The 13,056-nt window shown below is 43.9% G+C and overlaps 1 protein-coding gene across 1 annotated transcript in view; it reads right to left on the bottom strand.

Moving 5' to 3' along the window:
* Positions 1-6,089: 6,089 nt before the first annotated feature.
* LOC124709054 (myrosinase 1-like) overlaps positions 6,090-13,056 on the bottom strand; it is a 108,306-nt gene continuing 101,339 nt past the window's right edge. The window contains exon 11 of the mRNA XM_047240702.1: positions 6,090-6,260. Coding sequence (XP_047096658.1) covers positions 6,107-6,260 — 154 coding nt within the window. The 3' untranslated portion in view covers positions 6,090-6,106. The remainder of the gene's footprint in view (positions 6,261-13,056) is intronic.

Here is a 13,056-nt window from a genome sequence, read left to right as displayed (position 1 = left end):
TTAGTTAAAACTGCCCCTTCACTAATTTTGATTAATTTTAATAATTAAATAGTGTTCAGGGAACTGATCACTACTAAACAAACAAGGATAGCATTGAACACATTTGAACAACAATCTTCCTAACATCAAACTGAACAATGACACACATTTATAAGTGATAAAATTAAGCTAGTAATGGCAATGGCCCTTAAATTCCAAATCTAACTCTTAAGGTCGGATAACGTATCTGTACTTGTTATTTTCTACTCTCTCCCCTTGTCAGACGGCGTAAAATACGTCAGACAAACCTACTGCAATTAACAAATTCTGAATAAGAGCGTGGCTGGAAAACTGAGCTCTGGTAATCACAGGCGTGCGTAATACGGGATTAAATGCCGAAACTGAGCATCACATTACCAAATGCAGCATCGTGGACAGGTCAGCAAGCTGCCGATGGCGTCTGCGTCGTCGAGGAGCCTCAGTTGCAACAAAATGAATTTATTTTCGCAAACAGGCTTGCTGTTCGTAAACTCCTATTCAGAAGCTAATTCTGCCTTCTTTCCAATCGTCTCACACTCGTTAAGACGGGACTCACCAGCCCAAAGGCGGAATCCAGTAACATCTTTAATAAAGCGTGGCTCAAGGAAATTGCTCTGCTCCTGTCTGCTTTCTGTGAGACAGTATTCCCAACCGTAATTAGCGGAATCAGTCTGTCTCTAACAGTAAAACATGACAGTACCCCTAACTGAATACTAGTTTCAGTTGCAGCTGCAGACTTATTCAAAGTTATGCACTGCACACTGAAAAGAATTTACTCTCCTACAGCAGAGCCGAAAGCACGACGTCCGCTCGCTACAGGAGCTAAGACGCTTCTCTCGATAACAGCTCCAAAAGCTTCCCTCTGCAAAAATCAGCACCCCCACGCTATTTTTCGAGCTGGCCAATCCCGTGGCTCGAGACCAGCACAGTTCGCTACCCCTATTATTTCCTGGCTTCTTCCAGCCAATTAAAACATTCTGCGCCTTACTGCACCTAGAATGTTCTGGAACAAACTGAAACTCTGTTCAAAATTGAACCCACAAATCGTGTCACCGTGTTCGCCCTCGCGCGGGAAAAGGTCATTGCACTAGCTTAACCGCGTTTCTTAGAAAGCCCCAGAAAACGTTAAGATTCGTGGGAAGGCTCCCTTGGACGCCAGCTCATCTCGACATAGTGGCGTCGGCGTAACGTCCAGCGCCAACGAGGCGCCGTCCCTCGAAGGCCTGCCTGTGTTGTCCGCGCAATGGGTGCTTACCTGCTCCGGCGGTGCATCTCTCCCAGTGGGACGCTTTCGCATGCAGACTCGTAATAGTCGGTTGTAAACTTCCGCACCCCTCTGCCCTGCCTTTGACCAGTGCCGCTCTTCCGCTCCAGCCAAACTCCGTGAAAATATCACCTGAACCCCGACTTCATGTAACATGCGAATTTCTTAAAGTTAATACGCATCTTCTGCCGTCTGATACTCCCTATATTAATTTCAATAGGCTGAGTGCCTGATAAATAACATAGTAAGCGATATCTAACCCGTATTTGCAACAATTATTATATTACAGTAAGGTGCAAAAATACTGCTACCTTACAACTTGAAAGATATTGCTATCTATCACCAATCTTGGGAAAATGGATTGTATGTAAAGTGCTTCACACTAAACATGAGCGGCAGTGAAATAGCCCGAATGAAATATTCATAAACTTACTAATATCTCATATACTGTTTGAAATATCATAGTAAGATTATGGCAGTGTTAATACGCGAAGGGGATAGCATTTTGCCATCTGATTAATATGCAAATTTCCATGTGCAGCATGATACTCAGGCAACTGCAGATTTTTCCAAAGAACTAATGTAATTTTTAAGGGCTATCAACTGCTGGTTGAAAGAGAATTGCTGTGAGTTTGGAATAATGTATATGAAGAAATTACAGTTTTCTTTCATACAGAGAACAGGTATTTTCATAAACTATTGACTCGTCTTTCCCTCATTTGTTGGTTTAATAATATACTGTTGTGGTATTCTGCTGCAATTTCAACTGCATTAAGACGTTAGTGAGGTCAATGTTCGTAAACCGTGCGGTGTTTTGACAAAGGAGGCACATTTTCACTTGGTAAGAAGAGAATTTCTACTCAAAACTCATTACTAGTAATGGTGCTCAAAAGAAAAATGAAGGGAGTGAAAAGTTCAAGGGAAAAAAATCACTATTTATGTAGAAATTTTGGCGGAATCCCATGCCAGAGCATATTTTAAACAATGAACTGTATGGATTGGAATTTGACAAAGGATTTTATTTCTGAATCTCAGTTATCTAAGAAATATGAAAACAATGAATACACAACAACCCGTCTTTTACTTCTTACCTCTATATAGAGTGAAGGATTCTACTTTTCTGCCACAAACATTTTTTAGTTCATCAAAGATATTGATAATATGTTTACACATTGACGGTTAGTTGGCAGGATTCTACAAATTTAAATGCTTTCATATTTATGAGATAATTGAGATGAAGAAAAAACATCCTTTGCCCAGTTTCAGTTCAGATCACTCTTTATTTAAAATACACACTGGTACAGGATTACGTTGGAATTTTTATCTCAACTAGGGATTTATTTCACCAGACGTCTTATTCCCCTATCTTTTTTCAGAGAAACGTTATCAGTGACGAATTTGGTGTAATACTAAATTCTCTTCTGGCCTTGTTAAAATCTGCTTCTTTTGCCAAAACACAGCAAAGTTTATAAATATTCATCTCACTAATATTCTAATGCAGTTGAAATTGCGACAGAGTCATGAAACAGTGTACTATTGAAATAGCATCTGAAGGAAAAAAAATAAACTGTAGTTTGTTCACGTATATTGTCCCTAACAAAAGCAATTCTCGTTTCACCAGCTAACGATGACCCTTAAGAACTACATTATTTTACTTAAGAAATCTGCAGTAGTTGTAGTTGAATATCGTGCTAGATATGGAAGTTTCTCGTGTTAATCATATGGCAAAATACTCTCCTCTATGTGTACTGTCTTGTCAAAATCTTGTTTCTATGTCTCACACCGTTTACGTGTTAAGCGAAATGTTACAAACATTTCATTCTAGCTCTTTAGCTGGTGTGCAAGTTCAGCACAAAGTGCTTTAGTGCAACCCATTTCTCGGGATTGATGATAGATAGCAATTTCCTTCGAAGTATAAAAAATAATTCAGCATTTTAATTAAATTTCATTCGCAGTAACGTATGATCGAAGATGCAACAAATATAAATTCATAGTGAACCCTATTTTTCAAAGCAAAATGTGAGACAGGCTTTAAGCCTATTTCACACGGAGTATGTTTCGCCATTAGTCTGCCAGATGTCGCGTATGTCTGTCGTCCAGCAGGGAGCGATGACAACTATCTCGCATACTGAACTTCTCCTACGATGTGTGATTCCACTATGAAGCCAGGAGGCCCAGTTGATAGGGTGACGGGCAGACTTTCCCATTCTATTGTAAAGAAACTATTCACTAAAAAAATTTGATTGTTGCACATCTCATAGCTTAATTCGTCACAATCATGATGTACTGCCCATCATTTCGTTAATGGTCAATGATCGCTACTTCGGTTGAAATTTTGGCAGAATCATATATCTCAGTGTATTTTTAATAATGAATAAAACTGTGCCGGACCGAGACTCGAACTCGGGGACCTTTGCTTTTCGCGGGCAAGTGTTCTACTGGCTAATATAGGCAAGTACGACTCACGACCCGTCCTCACAGCTTCAGTTCTGCCAGTACCTCGTCTCCTGCCTTCCAAACTTGTGCCCGCGAAAGGCAAAGGTCCCGAGTTCGAGTCTCGGTCCTGCACACAGTTTTAATCTTCCAGGAAGTTTCATATCAGCGCACACTTCGCTGCAGAGCGAAGGTTTCATTATGGAAACATCTCCCAGGCTGTGGCTAAGCCATGTCTCCGCAATATCCTTTCTTCAGGCAGTGCTAGTTCTGCAAAGTTTGTAGAAGAGCTTTGCTATAGTTTGGAAGGTAGGAGACGAGGTATTGACAGACCTGAAGCTGTGAGGACGGGTCCTGGGTCGTGCTTGGATAGCTCAGTCGGTAGAGCACTTGCCCGCGAAAGGCAAAGCTCCCGCGTTCCAGTCACGGTCCGGCACACAGTTTTAATCTGATAGGAAGTTTCATACCAGCGCACACTCAACAACAGCTTGACGGGGACGCTGCTACAGATCGTCGCGCCGCGAGATCTTCGTCCACTGGTCGCCGTGGGCCACATAGCTCCGTCTCTTGCCCACATTCGAGATTTCCTGGTCGAACTGAGCTACATGGGCGAGGATCTACCGGCGACGTGGGCGCCGAGCTCGAGAAGATTACTATCGCATCTATTAGGCACGACAAACCCGTAACAACGTCGAACAACAACACCCAGCCATTCGCTGAACCAAGGTGTGGGGAGCTATCCACCTCCCATGCCTGCCCACGTACGCTCGTTCCTTGTCGTATGCGGTGGTGAACGGCAAATTAGTCACACGCCAGCGCCTCCATTCCATCCATCTCACTGACGACCCTGTGTGTCTACACTCCGCAGTCGTCGATTCGGACGCGCCCCGCTTGACATGTGCTGTGACAGGCAGCTGCTGGGATCTTGTACAACGTATGCTCGCGCTCCTGTTGCGACGACAGCCAGATTCTATCATGCCAGACGAATTCCTACATCCAGATACCGTATACTTTCCCACTACCAGAACGAACGCCGTCAACGGACAAGGACATGGCGCTGTACATTTTGCAAGCCGCGCCCGAAAGCCTCTGGGCTTGTTGATCCCCCTGACGACAACTCATGAGGCGTTCAGCCACCATGCATTGTACTGCACACGACCATCGAATTATTTAGGCGCATTATTCGAGGATCCTCCTGCCCATTGGGGCGTTCCGAGTACTCGAAGTTGCCTTGAAAATGATTCACGGCACACGATTGATCCTCTGGGAAAACGGTTTAGAGGGAGTCCCCCTTGCATTCATTACGCGAAGACGACTCTGAAGCCGGCCAGGGTAGGCGCTACAGTCTGGAACCGCGGGGCCACTACGGTCGCAGGTTCGAATCCTGCCTCGGGCGTGGATGTGTGTGATGTCCTTAGGTTAGTTAGGTTTAAGTAGTTCTAAGTTCTAGGGGACTGATGACCTCAGAAGTTAAGTCCCATAGTGCTCAGAGCCATTTTGAACGACTCTGAAGCTTCTGGTGGCGGTTGTAGGATACAGTTGGAAAAAAAATACAACAGTAAATAAATACATGAAAAAAGAAGATTATATACGTATTTATACTCATAAATAAATGAATTTGATCCAATAAAGCTCTCTTGATCATGTCAAACCCCTTTCCTTCCTTGGCTATGGGAGGACGGGAATGGGACATTGAGGCCAAGTCTCGGAAGGCGACCCCTGCCCTCTTTGTCCCCAACCCTTCTTTCAGGTCATTGACAGAATAAAAAACGGCAGAGCACTCGCCCAGGAAGGCAAACCTCCCGAGTTCGAGTCTCGGCCAGCACATATTTTTAATCTGCCAGGAAGTTTCATACCAGCGCACACTCCGCTTCAGAGTGACAGTTTCATTCTGATGAGCGATATGGATCAAAACTGGCCAAAGGGTTCCATTTCTATAGTTCAGCTACCTAAGAAATACGAAAACATATGATGACGGTGTAACAAGCTGAATGGCAGTTCATAACGAACTATTGGACTAATATTATTGTGGGAGATTTCTGTCCTGTTTTTAGGCTTAAAAATGTATTACCTACTAAAAATCACAAGTCTATTTGCGCTACAGTGGTTCTATTGTTAATCAACGAATGAGTCTTCAAAATTCGGGTAACTGTATTACAAATTATCTTGCTGCGGCACCGCCTGCGCGTGGTCATCTTGTGTGGAAGGAAAAGGGGGTGTTACATACTGAATCCAGCCACAGATCCGGTACGGTAAGTGTTGAGAAACAATAAAACTGCAGGTGAAGAAAGATGTACTTTATTTATTGTGTTTGTAAAAATTCGAAAGGCGGCCACTGGAAGTGGCTGACATCGTCAGACGGTGCAGGGCTGTCTGCAGAGGGAGAGCTGGTCAGAGGACGGGCGGCGTGGTGTCCGCGTCCTCGAAGTCCTGCAGCGGCACCTCCTTGCTCTGGTAGATCTGCCCCAGCACCGACACCGACGCCTTGGCCGTCCTCGGCCGCTCCGGGTCGTCGAAGTCCACGTTGTACAGGCCGAACTTCCTCCTGCCGGAACCGAAACCAACTGTGTTTCAAGTATGCTGGGTATTAATGTGGTGCGGTGCCAGGAAGAACAGGACGTCCACTCAGGTCAGTACGTGGTTATAAAACAAAATCAAATTGGAATAGTGGAGGGGAGCAAACAGTCGACACAACACGGTATACAAGCGGGATTACCCCGAGGCAACTTCCTGGGGCCCATCTTGTTTAACCTGTACACCAATGACTTCTCGGCTACACAAAATACGACAGTAGACATCTATGCGGATGGCACGGCCATCCTAACCCTAGACCCCTAGACTGGAAACCGTCAAACATTAATTCACGATTGCAGACAGCACTCAGAACTGCCGAGCCTCGGTTGGAACGGTGGCGTGTTAAAATGGTTCAAATGACTCTGAGCACTATGGGACTTACCATCTGAGGTCATCAGTCCCTTAGACTTAGAACTACTTAAACCTAACTAACCTAAGGACATCACACACATCCATGCCCTAGGCAGGATTCGAACCTGCGACCTTAGCAGCCGCGTGGTTCCGGACTGAAGCGCCTAGAACCTCTCGACCACAGCGGACGGAGGCGTGTTAAAGTAAACGTCGACAAGTGCGAGGCTGTTCTGTTCACACCCAAACCGAAACACCTGCACAAACATCAAAACTGCAGACAAATAACACTACACACACACCCAAATACGTTTCTGTAAGAAAGTCAGATACCTCGGTATCTGGCTTGACCAGCGACTTACACGAGTGGACCACACTGAATGCGTAACCATCTGAGCAAACGCGTGACTCAAACAGTTTTACCCCATGCTCAACAGGCAAATCACACTAAATAGGAGGGTTCCAGGTCCATGTACTCCACATTAATTAGAACGTTGATGATGTATTGTAATATGATACCCTCCTCTGACATTACCTTTCTTTATATAAATAGTCGACTCCAGGGACATTTTCGAATCTTGTATAGGTGAACATTATCTCGGCTGTTTCACTGAAAGAATTCCGTATGATTTTGTATACGATGTGTTGTATTTCAGGCTAAAATGTATAAAAAGAAATTAATTTGTTAAAATCGAAATTTACTAACTGCTTAAATGGCTGAAATTACTCTTCTTTTAGAAATATTTGAAATTACGAAATACCTGGCATACTTAAAACTCTTGTTATTAATTGCACAATCTAGCGCTAATTATTAAATTTATTTTTGGATTCATTTACAAAATAATGGTATAACTTGGTGATAATTCTTCTTTTGTGAAGAAAGATTGTGAACTCTTTTGTTTTGTAAACTCTTTGGAATGTGTTAGTGCCGCAGAAAGAGTTAGTAATAGTGGGCATGCCTCTGATGGAAACGGACGTACTTTTAATTTTGGCAATAGTAATGTAATTTCTGGTTTTATGAAAATGGAGATTGTGAAGTCAGTGTGATGTGGAAGAATGGGATAAAATAAAAAAAGAGTCATAGAAACAGAAAGTATTTCAACAGTTATTATGTCAACTGGAACCCACAAAGTCACAATTGCAGCCTCAAGAATCTACCGCTAAACGTACTGCAGCCAACAACGAGAAAATGAAGATAATTAAAACTTTTTGTGTATCTTATGCCTCTCGAAACTTTTGAAACTAATGAAGAGACTGAAAATTTACTGGTGATGTGAGAGAGGTTAAGATTACAGTATGCAGTTCCAGTTTGGGGATACGCAGCTCCAACACGGCTGCGCCGCCTGCAGATCATACAGAACGAAGTGCTACGCATCGTAAGCAACGGTCCACGATACACACGCACCGCGGACCTTCCAGAGAATACCACGTTAAGACTCTCACGGAGGTATGTAAAAAAATTGCCACACGGTTGTACAAGAAAACGAGACACTCGAACAATCCTTTCATCTTAGCCTGGCTAACTACGATCACAGTCGTAGGTGGAAACACAATCGCTCAAAACACTACTAGCTAGGGACAATTAACCATCTGTAGATAACGTGACAAATACTGGTGAATCCCTGCAGCACAGCAAAATTAACTGGCACTGACAGGTGTAAACTAACCGACCAATCGACAACGCAAGGAAGTCGTATTTCACACAAACCCTAGCAAATCCCTTACGCAGTGATTGATTAATAACCAATCGACCACTTTGACGACAATTTTTGCTTTATACAGGTACAGACGCTGCAGCTGGCCTAGGAGATTTCGCAGGTGCGCAGCCCAGCAGTACCCCTCCTCGAAAGGACTGACATTCTTTATGACGACCTAAGCTATGACAAGGGTACCGATCATTGCACGATACCCAAAAATAACAACCACCCTACCATTGCACGACCTGTCGCAGATAGCAAGAAACTGCTACTGCTCTTACTACTCGATCAAACTATGGTAGAGGTGTTTTCCTTTGGCGCTTGCCTTCGCACATTTTTTCCTCTGTCCTTTAAACCGCTACTCTTCGTTCGCTTTTCGTCCATTATCTATCTCCTCGATGCGACCGTGTTATTGGGTAATCTTACCAAGACGCACGGATAACATCACGGCTCCACATCCCGTGAAGTCCTCGATTAGTAACTAACAAACACAGAGGTGACAGTAAATGTTTTGAGATGGTCACCACGTCGATGTGGGCATGGAGGGGCTCCACCCTTTATAAAAAATAGATACGGAGGAGTTGATCTAATAGTGAACAAGGAAGTGGGAATGCGTCTTCGCTACTATGAACTTCATAGGTAACGCATTATAGTAACCAAAATAGCAACGAAGCCAACACCCACCACAACACTACAAGTTTATATGCTCACCACCTCCACAGATGACGACATAATTGGAAAAATGTATCTATAATTATTATAAAAACGTATGTATGTATCTATCTCCACATCATCTTCTAAACCACTGGCTCAATTTCAACCAAACTTGGTACACATATCACTTATTGTCTGCAAAGCACCATTATGGAGGTAATAACTACCTACATCTCCAAAGGGTGTGGATTAAAAAGAAGCATAGCTTATGACTCGCAAGTAGCCAGATTACATTCATCCAATACTCGAGAATTAGAGCACTTAGTGACTTGTGACCAACTTTACACATAATTTCAAACCTTTACGAGACTTTTTCTTGCTGACAGTACCCAGAAAATGATGAAAGGAAAATAGTTTCTCCCTTACTTCACTTTCCCTGTTCATGCAGTGAAACTGTCGCATCGTGCGTGACGTTTTAATTTAGTACTTCTTTACTACTATTTCAGTTCGCACCACATTTTAAAGATAGTATCCACATATACCAATAGCTGTACCAGTAAAATTATTTTAGTCTATGACACATAGTTCAGGAGACAGGACGTCATAAACATTGAGCTGCGTGAAATCGAAACTGCAGGGCGAAATTAGCTAGAGATACAGGTGGAATGTGTAAACAGATATGTGTGAAATATATATATGTGACAAGTGCGTGTGCAGACAAAGCCCCTGAACAGATTCCAAGAAAAACTAGGTTCACATATTACTTAGTATGGGGAAATACACTACTGGCCATTAAAATTGCTTCACCAAGAAGAAATGCAGATGATAAACGGGTATTCATTGGACAAATAGATTATACTAGAACTGACATGTGATTACATTTTCACTTAATTTGGGTGCATAGATCCCGAGAAATCAGTACCCAGAACAACCACCTCTGGCCGTAATAACGGCCTTGATGCGCCTGGGCATTGAGTCAAACAGAGCTTGGATGGCGTGTACAGGTACAGCTGCTCATGCAGCTTCAACACGATACCACAGTTCATCAAGAGTAGTGACTGGCGTATTGTGACGAGCCAGTTGGTCGGCCACCATTGACCAGATGTTTTCAATTGGTGAGAGATCTGGAGAATGTGCTTGCCAGGACAGCAGTCGAACATTTTCTGTATCCAGAAAGGCCCGTACAGGACCTGCAACATGCGGTTGTGCAATATCCTGCTGAAATGTAGGGTTTCGCAGGGATCGAATGAAGGGGAGAGCCACGGGTCGTAACACATCTGAAATGTAACGTCCACTGTTCAAAGTGCCGTCAATACTAACAAGAGATGACCAAGACGTGTAACCAATGGCACCCCATACCATCACGCCGGGTGATATCCCGGTATGCCGATGACGAATACACGCTTCCAATGTGCGTTCACCGCTATGTCGCCAAACACGGATACGACCATCACGATGCTGTAAACAGAACCTGGATTCATCCGAAAAAATGACGTTTTGCCATTCGTGCACCCAGGTTCGTCGTTGAGTAAACCATCGCAGGCGCTCCTGTCTGTGATGCAGCGTCAAGGGTAACCGCAGCTGTGGTCTCCGAGCTGATAGTCCATGCTGTTGCAAACGTCGCCGAACTGTTCGTACAAATGGTTGTTGTCTTACAAACGTTCCGATCTGTTGACTCAGGGATCGAGATGTGGCTGCACGATCCATTACAGCCTTGCGGATAAGATGACTGTCATCTCGACTGCTAGTGATACGAGGCCGTTGGGATCCAGCACGGCGTTCCGTATTACCCTCCTGAACCCACCGATTCCATAGTCTGCTAACAGTCATTGGATCTCGACCAACGCGAGCTTGCTGTCGCGATACGATAAACTGCAATCGCGATAGGCTACAATCCGACCTTTATCAAAGTGGGAAACGTGGTGGTACGCTTTTCTTCTCCTTACACGAGGCATCAAAACAACGTTTCACCAGGCAACGCCAGTCAACTACCGTTTGTGTATGAGAAATCGGTTGGAAACTTCCTCACGTCAGCACGTTGTAGGTGTCGCCACCGGCGCCAACCTTGTGTGAATGCTCTGAAAAGCTAATCATTTGCATATCACAGCATTTTCTTCCAGTCGGTTTAATTTCGCGTCTGTAGCACGTTATCTTCGTGATGTAGCAATTTTAACGGCCAGTAGTGTAAATACTGTGGGAATAATAATGAGACACCTCAGTGTGGACATAATAATGTGAAGAGAGAAGTTGTAGAAGGAGTCGTACAGAAAGAGAGGGGGCAGTAGGAGATGTACACAGATCTGGGGGTGGGGTGGGGAGGAAATGCTCAGAGAGAGGGGGAAGGAGGAGAAGGACTAATAGAAGATTGGAATAAATATATACCTAGGTCACGCTGGGTGCTCGGCTAGTGATAAAAGAAATTACTCAGATTGTTAAAGAAGAGGAAAAAGTAATTGTGCTGTGGGACTTGAATTCGAGAGTAGGGAAGGGAAGAAGGAAATGGAGAAGAACAAGGCCTGAGAGAAAGGAACGAAAGGGGAAGCCGCCTGATAGAATATGGCACACAACATAATTTAAACATGTCTAACATGTGGTTTAAGAATCACGAAAGAAGGTTATACACTTGGAAACGACATGGGTAAATCAGAAGGAAAGAAATAGGCTTAGAAATCAGATTTTGGACTGTAAGACATTTCCAGGGGCAGTCACGAATTATTTCCATAACTTATTTGTTGTCCATTGCAGTTTAAAACTAAAGAAACTGCAGAAACGTAGGAAATTTAAGAGATAGGACCTAGGTAAATGAAGGAACCAAAGGTGGTTGAGAGTTTCAAAGGGAGCATTAGGTAACGTTTGAGTCAATCAGAGGAAAGAAATCCACTAGAAGATGAGTGGGTAGCTTTGAGAGCAGCAGAGAATCAAATAGTCAAAAAGACAACGCCTCGAGAAGTAATCGGTTCACACACAGAGGATATTTGAACGAGGAAAGGAGAAAATAAAGTTAGCAAATGAAATAGGCAGAAAGGGATTACTCCTCCGTGTGAACAGGTCTGGGAAGACCCATCGGTAGCGAACAACCACCAAATCATCCTCGACCGAGAGGCATCTTTGGATGAAGATACGGAGGGGCACGTGGTCAGCACACTGCTCTCTCGGCTGTCGTCAGTCTTCGTGACGTGAGCCGGTACTTCTCAGTCAAGTAGCTCCTCAGTTAGTCTCACAAGGGTTGAGTGCACCCCGCTTGTCAACAGCGCTAGGCAGACCCGGAGGTCACCCATCCAAATGTTAACCAAGTCCGAGAGTGCCTAACTTCGGTGACAGTACGGCAACCGGAGTTATCTCTGCGGCAAGGCCGTTGGCCGAAAGGGAATACAGATGTCCAAAAATAACATTGACAGTAAACGCGAAACAGCTAAGCTTGAATGGCTAGAGGACAAATGCAAGGCCGCGGAAGAATGCGTGGCTAGGGGAAAGATAGGTGTCTCCAATTGGGAAATTGAAGAAACCATTGGAGAAAAGGGAAGCAGCTGAATGAATTCAGCAACTCTGATGACATACCAGTACTAAACAAAGAAAGGAAGGCTGAAAGGTGGAAGGAATATACAAAACGGCTATTCAAGGGAAACAAGCCTGAAGGCAATATTATAGCAAGGGAAGAGGAAGCAGATGAAGATGAGAGGAGGAAGATGTGATATCGCAAGAAGAATTTGAGGTCCCTGGAGTAGACGATATTCTCTCAGAATTACTGAGATCTTTGAGAGACCCAGCTGGGATAAAAGTGTTTCACCTGGTTTGTTAGATATATTGTGAGACAAGCGAAATACCTTCACATTTCTAGATTTATGTAATATTTCTAACTGCAAAGTAGGCAGGTCCTGACAGTCGTGAATATTACCGAACTATCAGTTTAATAAGTTACAGCTGGAAAATACTGACGCCAATCATTTACGGAAGACTGGAAAAGTGGCAGAAGCCGATCCCAGGGTCCGGGGAATCGTAGGAAGATGCGAGGCAATATTAATTCTACGGCTTATCTTAGAAGATAGGTTGAAGAACGGCAAACTTACT

This window comes from Schistocerca piceifrons, chromosome 7 (assembly GCF_021461385.2).
Source record: "Schistocerca piceifrons isolate TAMUIC-IGC-003096 chromosome 7, iqSchPice1.1, whole genome shotgun sequence".
Classification (NCBI taxonomy): Eukaryota; Metazoa; Arthropoda; class Insecta; order Orthoptera; family Acrididae; genus Schistocerca; species Schistocerca piceifrons.
The sequence above is the reverse complement of the archived record's forward strand: the minus strand, read 5'-3'. Positions and strand labels throughout refer to the sequence as shown.